We start from the raw sequence: 22,252 nt of genomic DNA on the forward strand, positions 1-22,252 counted from the left end.
CCAGGGTCCTGGGATCGAGTCCCACATCAGGCTCCCTGCTCAGCAGGAAGCCTGCTTCTCCCTCTCCCACTCCCCCTGCTTGTGTTCCTGCTCTTGCTGTCTCTCTCTGTCCAATAAATAAATAAAATCTTTAAAAAAAAAAAAAAGAAAAACCTAGAGTGAATATCATTCTCAATGGGGAAAAACTGAGAGCTTCCCCCTAAGGTCAGAAACGCGGCAGGGATGTCCACTATCACCACTGCTATTCAACATAGTATTAGAAGTCCTAGCCACAGCAAGCAGACAACAAAAAGATATCAAAGGCATCCAAATCGGCAAAGAGGAAGTTAAACTCTCATTCTTTGCAGATGACAGGATACTTTATGTGGAAAACCCAAAAGACTCCACCCCAAAACTGCTAGAACTCATACAGGAATTCAGTAAAGTGGCAGGATATAAAATCAATGCACAGAAATCAGTGGCATTTCTATACACAACCACCAAGACAGAAGAGAGACAAATGAAGGAGTCAATCCCATTTACAACTGCACACAAAACCATAAGATACCTAGGAATAAATCTAACTAAAGAGGCAAAACATCTGTACTCCGAAAACTATAAAATACTCATGAAGGAAACTGAAGGAGACACAAAGAAATGGAAAAATGTTCCATACTCATGGATTAGAAGAACAAACATTGTGGAGATGTCAATGCTACGTAGAGAAATCTACACATTCAATGCAATCCCCTTCAAAATACCATCTTTTTTCAAATAAATGGAACAAATAATGCTAAAATTTGTATGGAACCAGAAGAGACCCCAAATAGCCAGAGGAATGTTGAAAAAGAAAAGCAAAGCTGGCAGCATCACAATTCCGGACTTCCAACTCTATTACAAAGCTGTCATCATCAAGACAGTATGGTACTGGCACAAAAACAGACACATAGATCAATGGAACAGAACAGAGAGCCCAGAAATGGACCCTCAACTCTATGGGCAACAAAAGAAACAGTCAACAAAACCAAAAGACAACCAACAGAATGGGAGAAAATACTTGCAAATGACATATCAGATAAAGGGCTAGTATCCAAAATCTATAAAGAACTTATCAAACTCAACACCCAAAGAACAAATAATCCAATCAAGAAATGGGCAGAAGACATGAACAGACATTTTTCCAAAGAAGACATCCAAATGGCCAAAAGACACATGAAAAAGTGCTTAACATCGCTCAGCATCAGGAAAATCCAAATCAAAACCTCAATGAGATACCACCTCACACCAGTCAGAATGGCTAAAATTAACAAGTCAGAAAATGAAAGATGTTGGCGGAGAAAGGGGAACCCTCCTACACTCTTGGTGGGGATGCAAGCTGGTGCAACCACTCTGGAAAACAGTATCGAGGTTCCTCAAAAAGTTGAAAATAGAGCTACCATACGATCCAGCCATTGCACTACTGGGTATTTACCACAAAGATACAAATGTAGGGATCCGAAGGGGTACGTGCACCCCAATGTTTATAGCAGCAATGTCCACAATAGCCAAACTGTGGAAAGAGCCAAGATGTCCATCGACAGATGAATGGATAAAGAAAAGGTGGTCTATATACACAATGGAATATTATGCAGCCATCAAAAAAATCTTGCCATTTGCAACGACGTGGATGGAACTGGAGGATGTTATGCTGAGTGAAATAAGTCAATCAGAGAAAGACATGTATCATATGACCTCACTGATATGAGGAATTCTTAATCTCAGGAAACAAACAGAGTGTTGCTAGAGTGGTGGGGGGGTGGGAGTGATGGGATGGCTGGGTGATAGACCTTGGGGAGCATATGTGCTATGGTGAGCACTATGAATTGTACAAGACTGTTGAATCACAGATCTGTATCTCTGAAACAAATAATGAAATATATGTAAAGGAAAAAAGAAAAAGAAAATAGCAGGAGCCGGAAGAATGAAGGGGAGTAAATCGGAGGGAGAGACGAACCATGAGAGACGATGGACTCTGAAAAACAACTGAGGGTTCTAGAAGGTAGGTGGCCGGGGGGATGGGTTAGCCTGGTGATGGGTATTAAAGAGGGCACATTCTGCGTGGAGCACTGGGTGTTATGTACCAACAATGACTCATGGAACACTGCATCAAAAACTAATGATGTAATATATGGTATTACATTAATACCATATTAATAATATGGTATTTTATACCATATATATATATACACACACCATAATAAACAATAAAAAATTTAAAGAAAAAAATGTGCAGTAACTAGATGAATAAAATGATAGCTTTCTACATAATAGTAGGACAAAAAAATTTGAGAATATGAGTAAAGGTTTGAATAAATGGAAAGATGTACCTTAGAAAAAGTAGGCTTATGTTTTAAAAAGGTCAGTTTGGTTTAAATTTACTCAATATTCAGCGTATTATCACTTAAAATCCCTAGCATGTTGTGGAAAGGGTGGTAACCCAACAAAATGATTCTAAATTTCACTTTCAAGAATATTCAGGTGTGCTCTTTGCATTATTTATATTTGTTAAAAAAAGAACCTATGAAAATAACAAGAAAAGATGGGCTGATTTTAGATAGATAATACTGGGGTGGAGAAGGCCTTTCTAAGCATGACACGGGAGACAGGAATGATAGAAAAGAAAATTAATAAATTTAACTATAATAAATACTTCTGTATAAACACTCCAAGTGAGATTGAAAGACAAATGACCAATAGGAAAAAGTACTTTCTGCACACATGACGGAGGTCTACTATCCTTAATATACAAAAATCTCTTAAAATTTAATAAGAAGTTTCACCCCAATAGAAAAATGGGCAAAATACAAAGATACAGCACACACCAGAAACATTTTGGTTGTTCAAAAATACTAGTGGGAGACTAAGGTCAGAAGAGTGGGAGAAGTGACATTAAACTTGAGAGATCAAAGTAGAAAACAAGAGTTCTCACTTATGGAATAATAAAATGTTTTTATACAGTGTGACGTATTTCAAACTTTACATCTTTGCTCAAAGAAATACTGGTGTTTATATACAGAACATGACGCTAATCTTGACTATAGGTCTTTCAATTAAAAACAAAAAAATTTTAAAAAAAGGTATCCTACAGTCAACTCTGCCTAGAGTGCCGCAGTGCAGATACTTATCCCTTCCAGAGATCTGGCTGCCCCCAGTGTCTTCAAGTGCAGAAGGATCAGTTCCTTGAGGACATGGCAAGGCCAGGTGACCTGGCAAGGGACAGCTAACATTCACACAGTCCTCCTCTTTTCAGCCTCTCCTTCACATCCTGCTTCTGGTACTCTGGAGGCCTGGGACTCCATCACCAGACCCCAGAAAGTCTGGGTTCTGCAGCACAAATCAGCTGCCCATCCCCCACCACTATGTTACACTGCAGTTTTCTTGGGCTCTAAAGTCTGTTATAACTTATCTTTTTGCTTTCTAGCTTCCAAAATGCTGTCACTCTTGTCTTTCCTCCTTTAATGCGTCTTTTAACATTGTGCTTTAAAAACAAAAACAAAACAAAAAAGACCCATTTCTTTCACTTTAGAGGGAACCGAAGAGGAAGTAGAGGTAAATATGTATGGTGTTTATCCATTACCTTCACCAGAAGTCTGAACAGCTTCAGAGATCATAATGTTCTATTTCCTGTGTGTCACGGGTCTACTAAAGGGTTCATTTCTAACTTTAAATACAAATACCTAGTACAACCTGCCACAAAATACTCCTACGACAGACAACAAGCACTGTTTGGAATAAAAGCTTAACTCAGTACGAAATTATGCATTCTCCCTTAAAATGGTCATTCCCAATAGTTCCTAGCTCCTGACCATCTACAGACTGGGTTAAATTTCAAAATTTTACAAGTTTAGCAAACCAAAGTCAACTATATATTAAATACTGAGATCCAAGGTTCAATGTGAGGGGGCAAAGTGGGCTAGAGCAGGAGCACACAGGAAATAATGACTCTGTGTACCAACCTGTGAAATGACCATGACTACAGAAAGCACCCGGAGTGCACAAAACCAGCTGGCAGCTGGTGCAAAAACAAAGGCAGGCTCCAGGCTTATGAGCTCCAACACCACTTCTTCACAAAAGTTTATACTACATAGCTGTGCCTTGTAATATTCGGCCTAGAGATTCTGGGGGAGTGAGAGATTAAAAAAAATAATCACTGTTTCAATGTCCATTTAACATTATTAAATGTTCATTAAAGCTGGGTTTTCTTTCCTTTGATTTTATTTTCAAACATTGGCAAGAGCTTTAAACCTTCTGGAAAGAGAAACTTTTGTTTTGTTTTCAAGAATATGGCAATCTTTTTATAGGCATTATGTAAGAAAATATACTTAAGTAAAAATTTCACAATGAACTCACAAGTGTAGGTAGTGTACGACATGGGGGGCAAATCTTTGGCTAACACCACAAGGGTCTCTGGCCCAATGAGTGGAATCTGATGGTAATTCTAGCTACAAGTAAAAAAAGTAAAAATAAAAATTTCATTACCATTTTGGGATTATCCACAGATGATTTCATGAGCTCCAATACAGCAAGATCTAGATTTTTCAATAATTCGGTGTTGACTGTCTCTGCGAACAAGCTATAAAAATACTCTCCGTGAGAGAAGCTGACCATGTTTCTCTGGGACACTCCTGGGGCTGACTTAGACAACACTGTGGTGTCGAGGAGAAGATTCAGAAGGTGCTCACACTGAAAAAGCAAGGAAAGGTACAATGACAGGAGTACGTATTTTACCCATTATAGAAAGACTCCTGGGAAGCTGCTACCGTTGGAAGTGGAAAATCATACAGTAAGGTCTAAAGAGAACCTGGTATTTGAAGGCCTGGGTTCAAGTTTGAATTGCATACATTTCAACAAGCTTGCATTTTCTAGGTTTCATTGTGGGAAAGAAATCTTCCCTGACTCATGTTTCTCCCAAATTTCCAGAAAATCTTGTTGCTCTGAGGGGAGAGGCTAGTAAGGGCATTTTTAGACCATTTAAACACGTGATTTGTTTATATTAAGTAAACAAATGGGCAAAGAAGAGCTTTCTGCATAGGAAAGGGAAGACAGGTGGAAGGAATGAACACAAAGGACTGGCTAGCAGATCTCAGCTACAGCAGAGACTGTGTGAGGCCAGCCCTGAACGGTTTGAAAATCCATGAAGATATCTTTCTGTGGTGCCTCTGGAATTATCCTCCAGGGGTGCTCCCAAATCAACCATCTGAAAGTCACAAAGGACAGGGGAAGAGGAAGTCACTGTGTCAACACAGTTCAGGTTTATATTCACAAAATGTTCTCTGCCTTATAAAGTCCTTTTGGAAACAAAGTGCAATAGACAAAACCCCAATTTAAGAAGAATATTGTCCTATTTCTTTTATTAAAAAAAAACCTTTTAGAAAGGAAGTCAGATCATGTAAACCTATTAAAGTACTTGCTTAGCTAAGAACTTACTAAATTCAAGCTAAATTCTTGTTTTTAGAAACACACTGCAAGTGAGCTATATATTTACATCATTAGGATAGAAGAGCATGTAGCTGCTGTTCCTACCAGTCCTCCAAAAGCAAAGGCCAACTCCAGAAGTCCACTGGCTAATCGCTTACAACTGGGGTCTAGTGAAGGAAAATACTCTCGTTCATCTCCAGGTGCAATGCTTTTATAAACCAGGGAAAGAAGTTTTGTGCCAACAGAATGATGCTGATCTGCAGACTAAAATAAAGTCAACACTGAAACATCCAGCAATAATATATTTTATAGAGACACAATTTCACACCTTTCATGAATTAAAAAAAATCCGTGTTCTTTAACACTGACTGCATTCTAATCGTCAGGAAAATCTTCACTCAACTTTGCTTTCTACGCTATATTTTTTCATTTATATTGCCTACCCACAAAGGCACGATAGCAATTCGTCCCTAAAATTCTTCAAAAGGCTGTTGGAAATATAAATGTCCTTCATTTTATTTTATATTTATAAATTTTTATATTTATATTTTCAGTTAACACATGTCTGGCACAAGTAATTCTATAATACCCATTTCAGCACATTCCATACATATAGGATGTTTAAAACATATATATAAATAAATGGACTAATTAGCTTAATAAAGCTAAGAGAAATGTAAAAACAGATTGGCTGTGGTTACCTGAGATGGTAATACAACATGCAAAAAACCAGCTCTGTGAAGTTGTCTACAAGCTGACACGACAGACGCCAGCTTGGCCCTATCCACATAAGCATCAGGGCCATACAGGTCAACAGCACAGAGCTCCTCAATGCTGCCATGTAAGAAAAACAAAAAGAAATGAGAGGAGTATTAATCTCACTAAACTAGCAGGATACACTGAAAAACTATGTGTTCTGTTATAAATGTGTTTACTGATTACTTGACACTCAAATTCATTATATGACCCTGGAAAGCAAACATGGGTTAACAATGAACACGGGGCCCATGAGCTAATCCAGCCGTGGAAATCAACATGGGGCTAAGCCACATCAGAGGCTTGATTACCATAAGGTACAGGTAAAGCATGTGTTAAATCAAACAACTGATGAGATCCTTTACTTTAGGAAATGGGGCTATAGCAGAAACACACACAGCTGCCAGAGTATGATACAACCTTAAATTTCAACACAACACTGATCCCAAGCATAATCTGAATGCCCACCTCTGTGCTGTTATTTTTTCCTTGAGGTACATCTCAAGGGTGTCTTTGTATGGGGACTTCTTTAGTGCTTTCATCAGGTTTACACAAACATCAGGAAGATGATTCATAACTAGGACATCACCAATATTGAAACCTATGCTCGAGGGCTCACATAGGGTTTTCACCAAGAGTTTCATAAGGTTTTTGTTATTATATAAATCCTTTTCAAGGAGCTGTAAAAGATGATTTGGGTGGGGAAAAAAAAAACACATCCATTAGTCAGCACTTAGATTTTCACTAGTGTAAGGTCCATGAAGCGGGGAATTTTTGCCTGGCTAGGGCAGGGGTTGGCAAACTTTCTCTGTAAAGGGTTAGAAAATAAATATTTTAGGCTTTGTGGGCCCTATGGTCTCTGTTGCAGCTGCTGAACTAATTGCCATTATAACATGAAAGCAGCCACAGACAATACATAGACAAATGGGCTTAGACAAGTTCCAATGAAACCTTCTTTACAATAGCAGGCAGCAGGTGGGATTTGGCCTGTGGACCATAGTTTTATGGCCCCCGGTTTAGAGTAGACACTTAGTATGTATTAAATGGATACACCGACTTGGACTTTGTTTATATAATAAGCCTCACAGACATTTACAAATATTTGTTAATGCATGTTTCCTAAAGCAAACCTTTGATCATAGCATAAAATGCAATATCCAATAAAACATTTAGGAAAACTATTTTGTATTTTATTCACATAAGAATCTGATGTACATGCAAAATTTTATTACTTTCTAGAACACATAACTCCTACAGCAATGGAAAGTTCTAAGGAAACTAAAACCACTTTTAATAGGTACTAGAAAATATTTTTCCAGGGCCAAGTACTGACCTCAAACTAAGAGAGCACCAGGAGTGACCCACCTTCCAGCCTTCTGGGGAGGTGCTGAGCAGCGTTGTGGTAAATTCCATAATCCGGACCACAATCGTGCATTTGCTGTAATTATATCTTTCTCCCTCTTGTGGACTGGGTCTGTGACCTGTTGCCCCAGTGCCAAAGCACTTTTCTGCTGCCGTAATACCATGCATAGCAATGTTTTCTAAAAAGAAAGCCACCGCTTTCCAAAGTGAAGACTGTGTTTCAGTACCTAAAAAAAATTATACTCAATTATTAACATATGCTTCCTTCTAACTCCACTATGATTAATGTAAATAGGCATGATATACTTTTAGCCAAAATTCAAACAGAAAAAGCTTTAAAAAATATGCACACCAATTTCTATCAAATGTTAAAAAAGCTCATATGCTTTGATCCAGCATTGAAATTTTATCCTAATGAAATAATGACAGCATTATAAAGTGTTTATATGGATGTTCATTTTAGCTTTGTTTTTAATAATGAAGAAACAAAAACAACTGAAATGTCCTTCAAAGAGGCAACAGAGAAACAAATTCTGGCAGTGGTCTTTTTATGGAAACAATTGCATCAACTCCCAAAGAGACTTTTTCATAAAACTCACATGTCTAAAAACACAAAGGTACTGGTTCTCTGTCCCCCCATCCCTACTTGTTTTCTTTTTTTTTTTAAAGATTTTATTTATTTATTTGAGAGAGAGAATGAGATAGAGAGAGGAGGGGGGGAGGGTCAGAGGGAGAAGCAGACTCCCCGCCAAGCAGGGACTCGATCCTGGGACTCCAGGATCATGACCTGAACCAAAGGCAGTCGCTTAACCAACTGAGCCACCCAGGCGCCCCCCCCCAACCCTACTTCTTTCATGATTACCCCAGTCTTGCTTATGGAAGAAAGACAAAACAACTTTCTCCTCTCCTCAGTCTTACTGTAGTTTTGTACCAGAGAGTAAAGACCTCCCAAACAAAGGGACAGTCTTAAAAAGTGGTGTACATGTTGAAAGAGTAAAGGTAATGACTGAGTAAGAAATGCTTTTATAGAGGTGCCTGGGTGGCTCAGTCAGTTAAGCGTCTGCCTTCAGCTCAGGTCATGATCCCAGAGTCCTGGGATGGAGCCCCATATCAGGCTGCCTGCTCAGCAAGCAGTCTGCTCCTTCCTCTCCCTCTGCTCCTCCCCCTGCTCATGCTCCCTCTCTCAAATAAGTAAAAATCTAAAAAAATAAAAATAAAAAAATAAAAAAAACACTTTTATAAGTCTGAGGGTTTCTAATTCTGTTTTCATAAAATTTAAGTTCATCAAATTGCAAACCTGACAGAACATTAAAAATAATTTTGATGACAGATCATCATGTATTCAAAGAAATGAGAGAAAATATATTAAGAATTTCATTTTCAAACACCAAATATCCTTAAATCCAACAGAGCAGGGGCTGTATGACACATTCCAATTACAGATACGCTAAATGTGGAAAAAAATGAGCATTTTAGCAAGTTCATTTAGCACCATTCAAATATGGCACTTGTTTATGTGACCAAGTTATTTTTTAGTAAAATCATATACAAAACAAAAATAGAATTCTAACCATATAATTTTACCTTTTATATGTAATAATTATTCAACAAAATCTTATTATGTTTCTATCATTATAGTGGTAATAAACATAAAGTGCCCTAATAACAAATGCAATGATAATGCAACACAGAAGAAACCTGTAACATGTAGACCATTTTGTTGCAAAGACAAAGAGTTATGAGTAAAAACATAAGCATAAAAACACAGAAGACTTAGGTTAAAAAAAAATGTGAAGGGTATGGAATGGTGAGAATAATTCAGGAACTTTGCAAAATTTCCAGTAAAGGAACTGTTAAGGCTGATGATGTTAAATAAAAAAACCTCTACAGTATTTAGGCTCCACTGAATACATTTTTTAAGTAATGCTAACATTTTATGTTAAAATACCCACATTTTGATACACCAGAAATTACAACTGAAAGCAAAGGGGAATTTTTTGTCAAGTTTGAAAGAAGGTACATTGTTTTTAATGTTCCCCACTCCTCACAAGGTAAATGAATAAAGCAGTTTGAAGACTGCTTAATTGTGACACATTCACTTAATTTAGTAATATGTGGTCATTTAAATTAGCTCAAGGTATATTTACTGACATAAAAAGACATCCAATATATTAAGTTTCTGTTTAAAAGTTTCTTTTTAAAAAGCAAAGTACAGTAAAGCATGCAATAGTCGCATTAAGTTATAAAATAAAAATTAAAATATATATTATATGTATAGAAAAAGTTTAGAAGAGTAAAGACTATACTGTCTTAGTGTTGTCACTAGGTAATGCAATTAGGGGACAGGGTTTCCTATGCTTTTTTCCTTGTTGAAATTTTCAAAATGAGGGGCGCCTGGGTGGCTCAGTCATTAAGCGTCTGCCTTAGGCTCAGGTCATGACCCTGGGGTCCTGGGATCGAGCCCCGCATCGGGCTCCCTGTTCAGCGGGAAGCCTGCTTCTCCCTCTCCCACTCCCCCTGCTTGTGTTCCCTCTCTCACTGTCTCTCTCTGTCAAATAAATAAAATCTTTAAAAAAAAAAGAAATTTTCAAAATGATATAGATCTCTTAAAACAACAAATCTAAGGTACTATTTGCAAGTTAACAGCTATACTATTGTTGTTTTTAAAGTTTCAGAACTTATCTTACCTATCTTTCTAAAATCCCACACTAGAATCATGCAGAATCCCACGCTGGAGAGTCAGATCTCAGAAGCATAAAATCTGTTTTCCTGAACCCTAGCATGTGTGTACACACACACATTACACACTCCCCACCATGTCTGGCTCCAACTTCCTCAAGCTAGAAGGAAGACAAGACAGCCTGGTTCTTTCTCCCAAATTCCTGAAATACAGACTTCAGCTCTGACAGAATTAGAGACTGGTAGTTCCTTTAGTCAGCCACCACCAGAATGGATGCTCTGTCTACACTGAAAATCATTTAAACGACAGAACATGTCTGAGTGGTAAGTTGGATGGATGTTCAGCCCATGAGAGAGGATTTAGGTGAAACCCCTGAAGACTAAAATAGCCTGCTCAGAGAACCTCGAAGCCCAGAGCAACTTACCTCTCAGCTATGGTCCACTCCTGGGTACTCTACTCTGGGAGACACCCACCTCCCAGGAGCCATCTCCCGCCTTCTGAGGTCCCATTTAGGTCACTAGAACGATGGAGCCTGCCATCTCCTCCTTCCCAGCATGGGCTAAGGAGCACACAAAACACTCCACCCTGCATTCTATCCTCTGTAAACAACACTATCATCATCATGCTACAATAAAAACACTAAGGAATAGGAAAATATAAGAAAAATAAAGACATGCTACTCAAAAAACCATGGAATAAGATCACAGAGCCTCATGTCACAAAGAATTCATTTATTTCATAAACATTTAAGGATTTATTTATGAGAGAGGGAGAGAGAGATAGAGAATATTAGCAGGAGGGGCAGAGAATGTGAAGCAGATTCAGTGCTGAGCATGGAGCCCAATGCAGGGCTCGATCTCAGGACCCTGAGATCAGGAGCCAAAACCAAGAGTCAGCCGCTTAACCGACCACACCACCCAAGTGCCCCCATAAACATTTTTTTTTAAAGATTTTATTTTTTTAAGTAATCTCTACACCCAACGTGGGGCTGGAACTTACAACCCCGAGATCAAGAGTTGCATGCTCCAGGTGCTCGGGTGACTCAGTTGGTTAAGCTTCCAACTCTTGATTTCATTCTCAGGGTCATGAGATGGAGCCCTGCATCCAGCTCCACACGGAACATGGAGCCTACTTAAGATTCTTTCTCTCCCTCCCTCTCTGCCCCCTTCCTCTGCTTCTCTACCCCACTCCACCCTGCTTGAATGCTCTCTCTAAAAAAAAGAAAAAAAAAGAATTGCATGCTCTATCAACTGGGCCAGCCACGCACCCAGGAAGAACTCTTTTAATGTGTTATATGCAAATGAAAACCTCAAAAGGTTATTTGATAAAAGGATCATCAAGAACCTGTAAACAGGGCACAAAGTACAGACTGGGCAGGTTTCTGTAGCCTCATTGCTGTCATATACACCAGAACCCTGCCCTCACTGTGAGCGTCAAGAATGAAAGTACTAAATTAATGCTCCCTGCTATCGCCTTTGTTTCTGGGATTCTGAGACAGTGGTGCCTGTCTAGTCAAACACCCCACTGCTCTTTTGCGCAGAATGACTCCAGGTAGAACTGGACCACAGTAACTTGGGGTGTAGGTTTTACCTACCCAGGATCTCAGATGCTTCAAGGGTTTTCTCTTCAATGAATGTGTTGTAGCACTCCAAAGCCGCCAGAAGCATGTCCATCCACTGCAGGACAGCTCTCAGGCTGAACGGCCCTTGCAGATGGAAGAGGGTGGGCTGAGCAAGGATGCCTGACAGCCGATCACAATCTCCTCCTCCCCCCTCAAATATGTTTATGAGAAAGGAAGTATCTTTGTTCTTAAGAATATCCTTCAGCCATGAAGAAGGGGATGTACTGCCTTAAAAAAGAAACAAGATTAAAACACACATATAACTTTCACATAATTAAAATTAATCTAATCATGGTGCCTAATTAAAAGTAGCATCCCCCAATAATAAAAAACAAGAATTAAAAGTCTGATATGTTAACAAACATATTCAGACCAGATCACAGTATTTCAAATATAGTTTCCATAAAAGTCCCATATAAAGTACCTACCAGAGCAATACAATTTCAGAATGATAAGGGATAATCTTTTTTTTTTTTACCTATAGCAATCACAACTTGTTTCACTGTAATTACTGCCAAGAAGGTATTTCCACCAAAGCCATCCTCTTCAGTTGCTTTAAACATTATAAAAATGGTTGGATATCATTTGAACACTTATAAACATCATATCCTTTCCCTTGCCTTTTTTCTTGAAAATTGTTATCCCTTTTTTTCAGGACTAATTTAAAGGCTGAACACAAAAAGAGCACTGTGACTCTCAAGTTCCTATCCTACTTCTGGGTATGTGGATCTGGCCTCTCTCGTGTCCCGGTTTCCTCATCTCTAAATGAGAATCCTAACAGTATCTACCTCTGAGGTTCCTACAAAGAGTAAATGAATTGAAGTAGTTAATATTTGAAATAGTGCTTAGAGTAGCATCCATCATTCAGTTAAATGCAGTTTTTATTAAATAAAAGAGTTGAATTATCTTTTATTTATTTTTTAAAGATTTTATTTATTTGACAGAGAGAGAGAGGGAGGGAGGGGGGGAGGGTGCACACACAAGCAGGGGGAGCAGCAGAGGGAGAGGGAGAAGCAGATTCCCCACTGAGCAGGGATCCCGATACGAGGCTTAATCCCAGGACCCTGGGATCAATGACCTGAGCCAAAGGCAGACACTCGACTGACTGAGACACCAGGTGCCCTGAATTAACTGCTTTTTAAAAAGCATTTTTTCCTTTAGGTATTAATCATTTTCTAAACTAAAGAAAAAACATTAAATTGTATTTTGTATGCTCTGAAATCAGTGACGCTCAAAAGGTCAAATCATCCTGATTCTAATGAAGTTAGAGAAGAATTCAAAACACTAATGTATTTCTGATGTAGTAAAAAGAAGAAATAGTTTTCCTATTGTGTTAAAATATACCTGTCACCGCTATATAAGTAAAAGATTTAATATCATGTTTTCAGGTTTGTTTTAGGGAGAACTATTAAACATTCCATTATTTTCACTAAATATCAAAAAATAAAATAAAATGAGTAAAAATAATATTTAAGTTCTATACTGAATACTAGCTAAGAGTCATAGAAGAGAAAGGACAGAGAGAGACAGGTGTAGAGGAAGAAGAGGAGAAGGGAATATGCGGACCAAGAGACAGGCCTGGGAAAGCACATCTGGATTGCCGGGAACCTTCCCAAATCCCTGCCTCTTTCTCACTCTCCTCCTCTGAACTATGGTTGCTGTCACCCTGGCTTTCTGTCCAACATGAGTCTCAGCAGTCAGAAGCCCCTGACACATGTCGTAGGGACATGTCTGTATACTTGTCATACGGCCCACTGATCTAGGTGTTGCCCAGCAGCCCTGACAACAGCATACTCTTTTAGGACACAGGACTTCTGATCTAAAAAGACACCTAACATTGTCCCTTAAAAACCACTGGGGGTTGGGCACCTGGCTGGCTCAGCTGGTTAAGCGTCCGACTCTTGATTTTAGCACAGGTCATGATCTCAGGGTTGTAGGATCAACTGAGCCCCGTGTTGGGCTCCACGGTGGGTGTAGAGCCTGCTTGAAATTCTCTCTCCCTCCTCCACTCCCCACCCTCTTAAAACACACACACACACACACACACACACACACACACACACACACACACACACAAACCACTGAGGGCAGCATTGTTTACAACCAAATATATAATCAGCCCAACTGTCCATCGACTGATGGATGAGTGGATAAGGAAGATGTAGTATAAATATTATTCAGCCATAAAAAAGAATGAAATCTTGCCACTTACAAGGACATGGATGGAGCTTGAGAACATTATGCTAGGCAAGTCAGTCAGAAAAAGACAAACAGCGTGTGATTTCACTCATAGGTGGAATTTAAGAAACAAAACAAAACAGGGGCACCTGGGTGGCTCAGTCAGTTAAACATCTGCCTTCAGCTCAGATCATGATCCTGGGGTCCTGGGATCGAGCCCCATGTTGGGCTCCCTGCTCAGCAGGGTCTGCTTCTCCCTCTGCCCTTCCCTGGGCCCTCTCAAATAAATAAAATCTTAGAAAACAAACAAACAAACAAAAAAAACCAAATGAACATATGGGGGCAAAAAGAGGCAAACCAAGGAACAGACTCTTAACTATAAAGAACAAACTGATGGTTAAAGGATCATTTAACTGGTGGTGTGGATTAAGAGTGTACTTGACATGATGAGCACCAGGTAATATACAGAATCATTGAATTACTATATTGTATACCTGAAACTAGTATGACACTGTATGTTAACTAACTGGAATTAAAAACTTAAGAAAAAAAAACTACTGGGGGGAAAACACAGCAGAGAGAACAATGGATGCAACACTGGAGGGCACAGAGGAGTGTTATATATTGGCAGCGGGGCAAGGTTCACCTACTACTTGGCATCCTTTGTGTAACAGAAACAATTCTGAGAAGCAGAGTTCTACTTATTTCACTGAAAATACGTAAGGTCTCTATTGTAGGCAACTGAGAAGAACAATAGAAATGCCTAGGATCAGTCAAGCTGACAACACTAGAAATTGTGTGGGCTGAGGGAGAGTCAAAGATCCACCCTGGAGGGAGGTAAGGTCTGCCAACTAGCAGTTGCACCCTTATAATATCTGGGCCAAAGTTTCATTTAAAAATAAGGAAAATATTGGGGCGCCTGGGTGGCTCAGTTGTTAAGTGTGTGCCTTCGGCTCAGGTCATGATCCCAGTGTCCTGGGATCAAGCCCCGCATCAGGCTCCCTGCTCTGTGGGAAGCCTGCTTCTCCCTCTCCCACTCCCTCTGTTTGTGTTCCCTGTCAAATAAATAAATAAAATCTTAAAAAAATAAAAATAAAAATAAGGAAAACATGCCCCACCCTTCCACCCATCCAATCTTCATGGACTATAGGTGTATTTTAAGAATGACAACATATAAGACTAATTTTGTTAACTAAAAGCAATAAGCAAATATAAAATATTAGTGTTTTTTAAACAATTCTCTACATTAAAAATCCAAATACACATTACCACTTTATATATATAATTATAGTAGACAAATAAATATAGACAAATATATATATATACCAGAGAGTATACGTAGTACTAATACAACTGCAATATATGCTATATAAATCTATGGCACATATCATCATAATACATTCCATAGTATAACAAAACAGAATAGAATCTTCTAAGTTTTAGAACTATATTAAGTAACTGTCACTTCTTCTTCCATGAGGAAAAAGCCCCAAAGTAGTACTCCACCCTATTTTCTAAAAAGAACTGGGTCTTCCTCATGTTCTGTAGTGTACCATGACCTTTCTTATCCAGACACCATAGCACCTCTTGGTTCTGGACTCTTGCACAGTGCATTCCATAGGGGGAAGCCAGGGCCTCGGTCCATCCTGAGGCACAGTTTCCCCATACCTACACTCCCAAACCTCAGTCTGGACTTAACTGGAGAAAAGAGAATACATTTATTCCTGTACTAAAAACTTTAGTAATTATTTCAAGTCTGTAAGTATTGTTTAATGGCTTAATGCAATAATTATTAAAAAGCATGGGTTCATTGCTTTCCTTTAATATCACAATAATCTGAGATCATTCAGATTTAGCAGTTTTAACAATTTCTTATTAATCACATGGTGAAATAAAATAACTGCATTATTTCACTAACTATTAACTGAATATCATGTTAACTGCACTGGTCATCCAACCCTTACTTCACTTCCTTTAAATGAGATAAAAAAAGCAAAAATGTAGTAGGATAAAAAAGATACTGGGAAATTCTAAATTTACTTCCTCTATATCGTTTGACATCAAAATAGGATTTTTTTCTTTCCTTCTATAAATCTTTGAGAAATGTACACCCCATAGTTTATCCTTTGTCATACAAATGATCTGTAATGATTATTGAATATACTTATCTTTTTATTAGGAATGTATTATTTGTTATACTCATCTGTATAACAGAAAGGTTACATTTTTATTTTTTTTTAAAGATTTTTTTTTTTTAAGATTTTATTTATTTATTTGGCAGAGAGAGAGACAGTGAGAGAGGGAACACAAGCAAGGGGAGTGGGAGAGGGAGAAGCAGGCTTCCCGCCGAGCAGGGAGCCCGATGCGGGGCTCGATCCCAGGACCCTGGGATCATGACCTGAGCCGAAGGCAGACGCTTAACGACTGAGCCACCCAGGTGACCCATTTTTTTATTTATTTATTTGAGAGACAGAGTGATAGAGAGCACATGAGAGGGGGGAGGGTCAGAGGGAGAAGCAGACTCCCTGCTGAGCAGGGAGCCCGACGCAGGACTCGATCCTGGGACTCCAGGATCATGACCTGAGCTGAAGGCAGTCGCTTAACCAACCGAGTCACCCAGGTGCCCGAAAGGTTACATTTTAAATAAGTATACATCTCTCTTACTACTGGTAACAGAAAAACCCATAATTTATAGGACATAAAGGTCACAATACCTGGCAATAAAGGAACAAATTTATAAAAGAGTTCTATGGATTTGTGTCGACATTCTGTTTGGGGCCTCCCACAGTGGGCTAACAGCCACTGGACCACATCCAGTAAACACAATGATGCCGCAGGTGGAAATCCTCTAAATGGAGATAACATACTATATTTAATACACATGCCCCAACATTTAGCATTTAGCTAAATGTTAGTCTAGAAACCATAAACTCAATTTTGCCACACATGTAGAAACTTCATCAAAAGGCATTCAATTTATTTTTAATGTATTATCAATAGTATACCATAAAATGTCACAGGTTAAATATATTGGTCCTAAATGCTGCTTACCTTCATTTTTTTTTTTAACTTGAGGGAAAAGTTAAAAAGTGTTGCTTAAAACAACAGTACCAATATTTTCATGTTTCCTTTTCAATGTACCTTAAAACAAAGGGGGATTTGAAATCTAAAGCAGTCTCTCTCAAATTGTGGTCCCTGAGCCAGCTGCATCAATATTATCTGTAAAACTTGGCAGAAAATGCAAATTCTTGGCCCCACTCCAGACCTACTGAAAGATTCTGGGGGCAGGACCCAGCAACCTATGTTTTAACAATACCTCCAGGTAATTCTGATGCATGTTTCAGTTTGAGAACCAACGATCTAAAGAGGTCAAAAGTTAACAATAGGATCTGAAGGGATCAATTTTAAAAACAACAGAGAAAATATTAATATCTAATTTACATGTGCCAATGCTTCTGCAGAGTGGTAGCAGCCAGCAGACTCCCCAGACACCCTGCACAGATCTGGAGGGGCTGATGCATGGCACACCCCATCCTTCTGGAGAATAAGACCTTGCTAGGATGGAATTAACAGTGAAGACTGGATACCACTGGTTAATAAGCCTGCCTTGGCTTTGGGTAGCTTCATTTCATAATTCTGTAATTCCATGGCTGTCAAAATGCTACTATTTCAATATTTCAGTTTTTATATTTCAAATTTACTCCATAATAGCTCATGCATTTCCTAGTCAAATAATTCCACACCAAATTTGTATTCAAAATTAGTGCAGATAAAATGTGTTACAAATTTATACCTTAGGCCAAGCATTTTCAAACACAAAGCTTTTTAGCGTCCTAGAAATTGACTCCTATTTCCACGTATTCCTTGTTTAGAAAATTGATTCTTTATGCTTCCACACATTCCTTTCAAATTTTCTTTTACTGAGAATTAGTTTTATGTTGGAAAAAAAAAATAAAAAAGGGAAGCAATTAGCACCTACCGTGGCCTACGTCGCTTTTTTACTTTGTTTAAAGATACGTGCTTCTTTTCAATGATACGCCTTAGGTGATCAATGGCATCACAACATTGTTGAATTGTACCTGTTCCCAAGTATAAAAATATATTTCCAAAGGAGATAAACAGCTAATTATTATTAATAAAATAGCATTATAAGTTTATTGACCTAGTTTTTTAACTAAAAAGGTAATTTTACAATAGAGTTAATATTGTTTCATCCCTCAGAATGCAAATTTTAAATAAATGATTTATATTGTCCCAAAACAAAAACAAAACCCACATTTAATTGCAGGATAGTATAGTGCACATGCACAAACACACTCACAGCAATACTACACCTAATGAGAAACTGCTCCACCAGTCCCCAGCCAGCCAAAGCACAGCCTCACATAATGGATTTGAGGTGGAAGAGACTCTACGGGTATTACAAAACTCACATACCAGGCCAGATCCTATTTACCTCAAGTTAAGCCTATTATTTAAGGGGTATAAATTCCTTGACCTCCCCTTGTTCTTATGTAGGTTAAGCCATTCAATAGCTTAATAATATAGCCACTGTAGGAGAACCAGAGTAATTTAGTAAAACCATCCACAGACATCTCGGGTTATTTAGGAAAGAGCCTTACAGAACTTGAGTTCTGTAACCAAGAAAAAGTTTTCTTTTTATGCTTTGAAGATATGGCAGTGATTTTTAAAAGTTAAGTTTCACTTGTTGAGAAAATTCACCTATATGAGCTGTTAAGATAAACAATTTTAAGCTCTTTGATGACAAGAGCTAAATTTTAAGCATTTTTACCCATAGCAGGCTATCAACATGAAGAGTAATAGAGCTCAACCTGTCTTTTGAAAAAACAAAATAAAATCTGGATAAGTGAAAGAGCATTCTGCCACACACAGCTATGCGACCTAGATCAGTCACTTGTGTTCTCTGGGTAAGATGTCTAAGAAGACTTCCAGCCCAGAAATTCCAGGATGTTCATAATACCTGCTAGACAGAATTTAATTGTAAGACTACCATTTATTACTCTCTTAGCTAATTTAAGTCTATTTCTGACTTATTATTTTGTATTATTTCTTAATTATGGTCAAAACATCTTTATCACAATCTTGTAATCACAATCTATTTTCCATGTTTCAAATTGTCATCAGTGAGACACTGGCCACATCTCAGTGGTTATCATACTCAGCTTTCTTTACATGGTGTAATCGTACATTCTCACATTTCGTGTCATCACAGTGGCTGGCTGGCTTCACTGGAGCTGCACAATAAAACTATCCCACCTGCCCTTGTCTCTCCCTGGAAAATCTGTGGGCCTTAAAGGAGGCGGGCATTGAAGAGGCACCAGAGGGGCATATCTCATATCTCCCCTTCACACTTACCATCCTACATGGGAGATGAGAGAAAAGAAACCACCACCTTATGAGAGAACTACTTGAGGCTTAACCCCTGAGTGGAAAAGCTCTTATAGATTTGTCAGGCAAACAGAACTGGTGTGCAAACAAAAAGCTCAGATAAGACCTACCTAAGGATTTCTCATCTGTGTGTGCTAAGGCCAGACTTTCCAGATATGTAACCAACGCTTCAAACACAAACTGTTCCACCAAAGACTCTTCTTCCCTGTAAAATAAAGAATATTGAACCTCACCTAGGAAAACAATAAAGCAGGAGTGACAAGGGCAAAAAGTAATGTTATCAAAGAACACATAAATTAAACTTGTTTTAAAAAAAAAATGGCTCAAATGTTTTGAAACATAAAGCAACCTAAAACACTTGTCAAAGAAAACTTCCTCAAAAAGTACATAAACCAAAAGAGGCAACACTGGCTTTTTCTGTGCACACAAGTACCCTTCCATCTGTAAAACTGCTCATAGCACATAAGGTCTGAACCACTTTTCTGACCACACTTCCACACACCTCATTAAGATTAATAGAAAAGAAGGTCTCATACCACATCCACATTCTTTCAGAATAAAAGAATTTCAAGAGCTCTCACCCTATCCAAAAGTAAGTCAACACCAACAGTAAACGAAAATCTGCTCCTTAATAACACAGGACAGTAAAAATAACACAGGACTTTATACATTAAGCATAAAATGACAGGGCTAGGTACTAAGTCTCAGAGGAGTTCAGAGAATAGTACGAGTTGGAAGTTCTACTTGTGTGATGAAGTGCTGGGTCACTGCACGGCCCACTGGGAAGGAGCGCATTTCCTGGAACAAACAGAACTGGAGTGAGGTGCCGGAGGACGGAGAGCACTTAGAACAAGAATTACAAACTGGTGTTTGGTTTGGCAGGAATACTGTCCCAGTTTCTTTTTTTTAAGTTTGAATCCTAGGATGGACAGGGCCTGTCAAGAGTTCCACAAGCTCCACATCTCCCCTAGTGTCACACATCCCGATCTGACACTGAAAATAAAGGACATTCCCCATAAATATGTGGTATGGGCAAAGACATGGAGGCAAGATGAAAAACACAGGAGACAGCAAGCAAACCCACAAAGCTAGAAGAAAAGGTTCACTTGGAAGAGCAGTTTGTGATGAGATTGCAAAAGTTGGGGTGGGGGGGCCTTGAAAGGCCAGGCTGAGTATAACAGCTTATATATCAACACCAACTAAAATAGGTAATTAGAGAAATGACATGACAAAATGATGCCCTAGAACTGTGCTTCCAAAGAAAGGTGTACAATAAGTTCATTAGCATGCAGAAAGGAAGCAACAGAACTCGTATCTATAGTATTCAACTTCCAAATTTCAAAAAAATTATCACTCATGCACCTTTTCTCAAAAAGCCACTTCGAATGTGATCCAACAAATCAATAGTATCCAAAATGGAAGACAAGAGAGGAAAAGGAAACAAAAGATCAAACACAGGGAAGAAGTACAGAGGACATCCAAGAGGAGAGGCAAGAAGACCCAGACTTGACAGGTGAGCAAGGATCCAAAAAAGAGACTTGTTAAAGCTGTCTCCACCAAAACACCACAGTATGGATTTTTCAACCTATAAAGAAGAAAGCCCAAATTCCTCTTAATCTGGCCTACCATGATCAGGTACTTAAAGTTCTTCTCCTGTCCATGTTCAATCTGGATCAGCTGACAGTGCTCATTTATCCCACAAGAGAATTTTGCTTTGACATGCTCCTGACACATGGGGGTGGACCAATGGGAACTGAGATGCAGAATTTAAAGGGCAGTCCACACTCTCAGACGTCAGTTGTAGCCTATTTCACACCATTCTGCTTCCCAAAACTAACAAGAACCTTGTCACTCTAATTCCTTGGAATGCGCTTCTGTAATCTTTCATGGAAGCTGAAACCAGTCTCCACTGAAAAGAATATCCCAGGATACTTCACCTAACAGTGAAAACACTGACCTTACTGCTTTCCAAAATCCAAAAGTATATCATTTAGGGTATATACATACAAAATGAAACAAAAAAGACAAACAAGGGAATAAGTAACATAAAGAAAGAATGATTAGTTCAGAGCAGAGGAAGGTCTGAAATATTGAAAATACTCCATTTCTTAACCTAGGTGGTGAGTATACAAAAACTTGTTTTATTATCATTCAAGAAACTTTACACAGTTCTTTTTTAACCTGAGGCATACCCGACATATAACATTATATTAATTCCAGGAGTACAACAACTCTGCACTTGTATACATTACAATATGATCACCACAGTAAGTCTAGTTAACATGGATCACCATACAGTTACAAATTTTTTTCCTTGTGATGTGAACATTTAAAATCAACTGTCCTAGCAACTTTTAAATATGCAATACAGTATTATTAACTATGGTCACCATACTCTATAGGCACACCTCAGAGATCTTACGAGTTCGGTTCCAGGTGACCAAAATAAAGCAATTATCTCAAAACAGGGAGTGAGTGAAGTGAATTTTTTGGTGTCCTAGGGCATATAAAAGTTATGTTTATACTGTACTGTATATTAAGTGCACAAAAGTATTATGTCTAAAAAATGTACATACTTTTATTAAAAATATTTTATTGCTAAAAAATGCTAACCATATTCTGAACTTTCAACAAGTCATAATCATTTTGCTGGTGGAGGGTCTTGCCTCGATGTTGATGGCTGGTGTTGACTAATCAGGTTCGTGGCTGCTCAAGGTTGGGTGGCTGTGACAATTTCTTCAAATAAGACAACAGAGAAGTTTGCTGCATAGATCAACTCTTCCTTCCAGACCCAATTTCTCTAAAGCATT

At 38.5% G+C, this 22,252-nt stretch overlaps 1 protein-coding gene and 1 non-coding gene across 5 annotated transcripts in view; one reads left to right on the forward strand and one right to left on the reverse strand.

Moving 5' to 3' along the window:
- PRKDC (protein kinase, DNA-activated, catalytic subunit) overlaps nt 1-22,252 on the reverse strand; it is a 240,692-nt gene that overhangs the window by 160,222 nt on the left and 58,218 nt on the right. For all 4 annotated transcript variants that reach the window (XM_027608954.2, XM_027608960.2, XM_027608975.2 and 1 more), the window contains 9 exons: nt 19,553-19,647; nt 18,013-18,112; nt 16,748-16,881; nt 11,829-12,083; nt 7,558-7,781; nt 6,661-6,872; nt 6,138-6,270; nt 5,542-5,700; nt 4,498-4,701 (listed from right to left, as the gene is read on the reverse strand). In XM_027608954.2, the coding sequence (XP_027464755.2) occupies nt 4,498-4,701; nt 5,542-5,700; nt 6,138-6,270; nt 6,661-6,872; nt 7,558-7,781; nt 11,829-12,083; nt 16,748-16,881; nt 18,013-18,112; nt 19,553-19,647 (1,516 nt within the window). The remainder of the gene's footprint in view (nt 1-4,497; nt 4,702-5,541; nt 5,701-6,137; nt 6,271-6,660; nt 6,873-7,557; nt 7,782-11,828; nt 12,084-16,747; nt 16,882-18,012; nt 18,113-19,552; nt 19,648-22,252) is intronic.
- LOC113917530 lies at nt 4,317-4,468 on the forward strand. Its single transcript, XR_003518266.1, has one exon. It is a non-coding gene; the product is annotated as a small nucleolar RNA SNORA62/SNORA6 family (small nucleolar RNA).

Source organism: Zalophus californianus, chromosome 4, assembly GCF_009762305.2.
Source record: "Zalophus californianus isolate mZalCal1 chromosome 4, mZalCal1.pri.v2, whole genome shotgun sequence".
Classification (NCBI taxonomy): Eukaryota; Metazoa; Chordata; class Mammalia; order Carnivora; family Otariidae; genus Zalophus; species Zalophus californianus.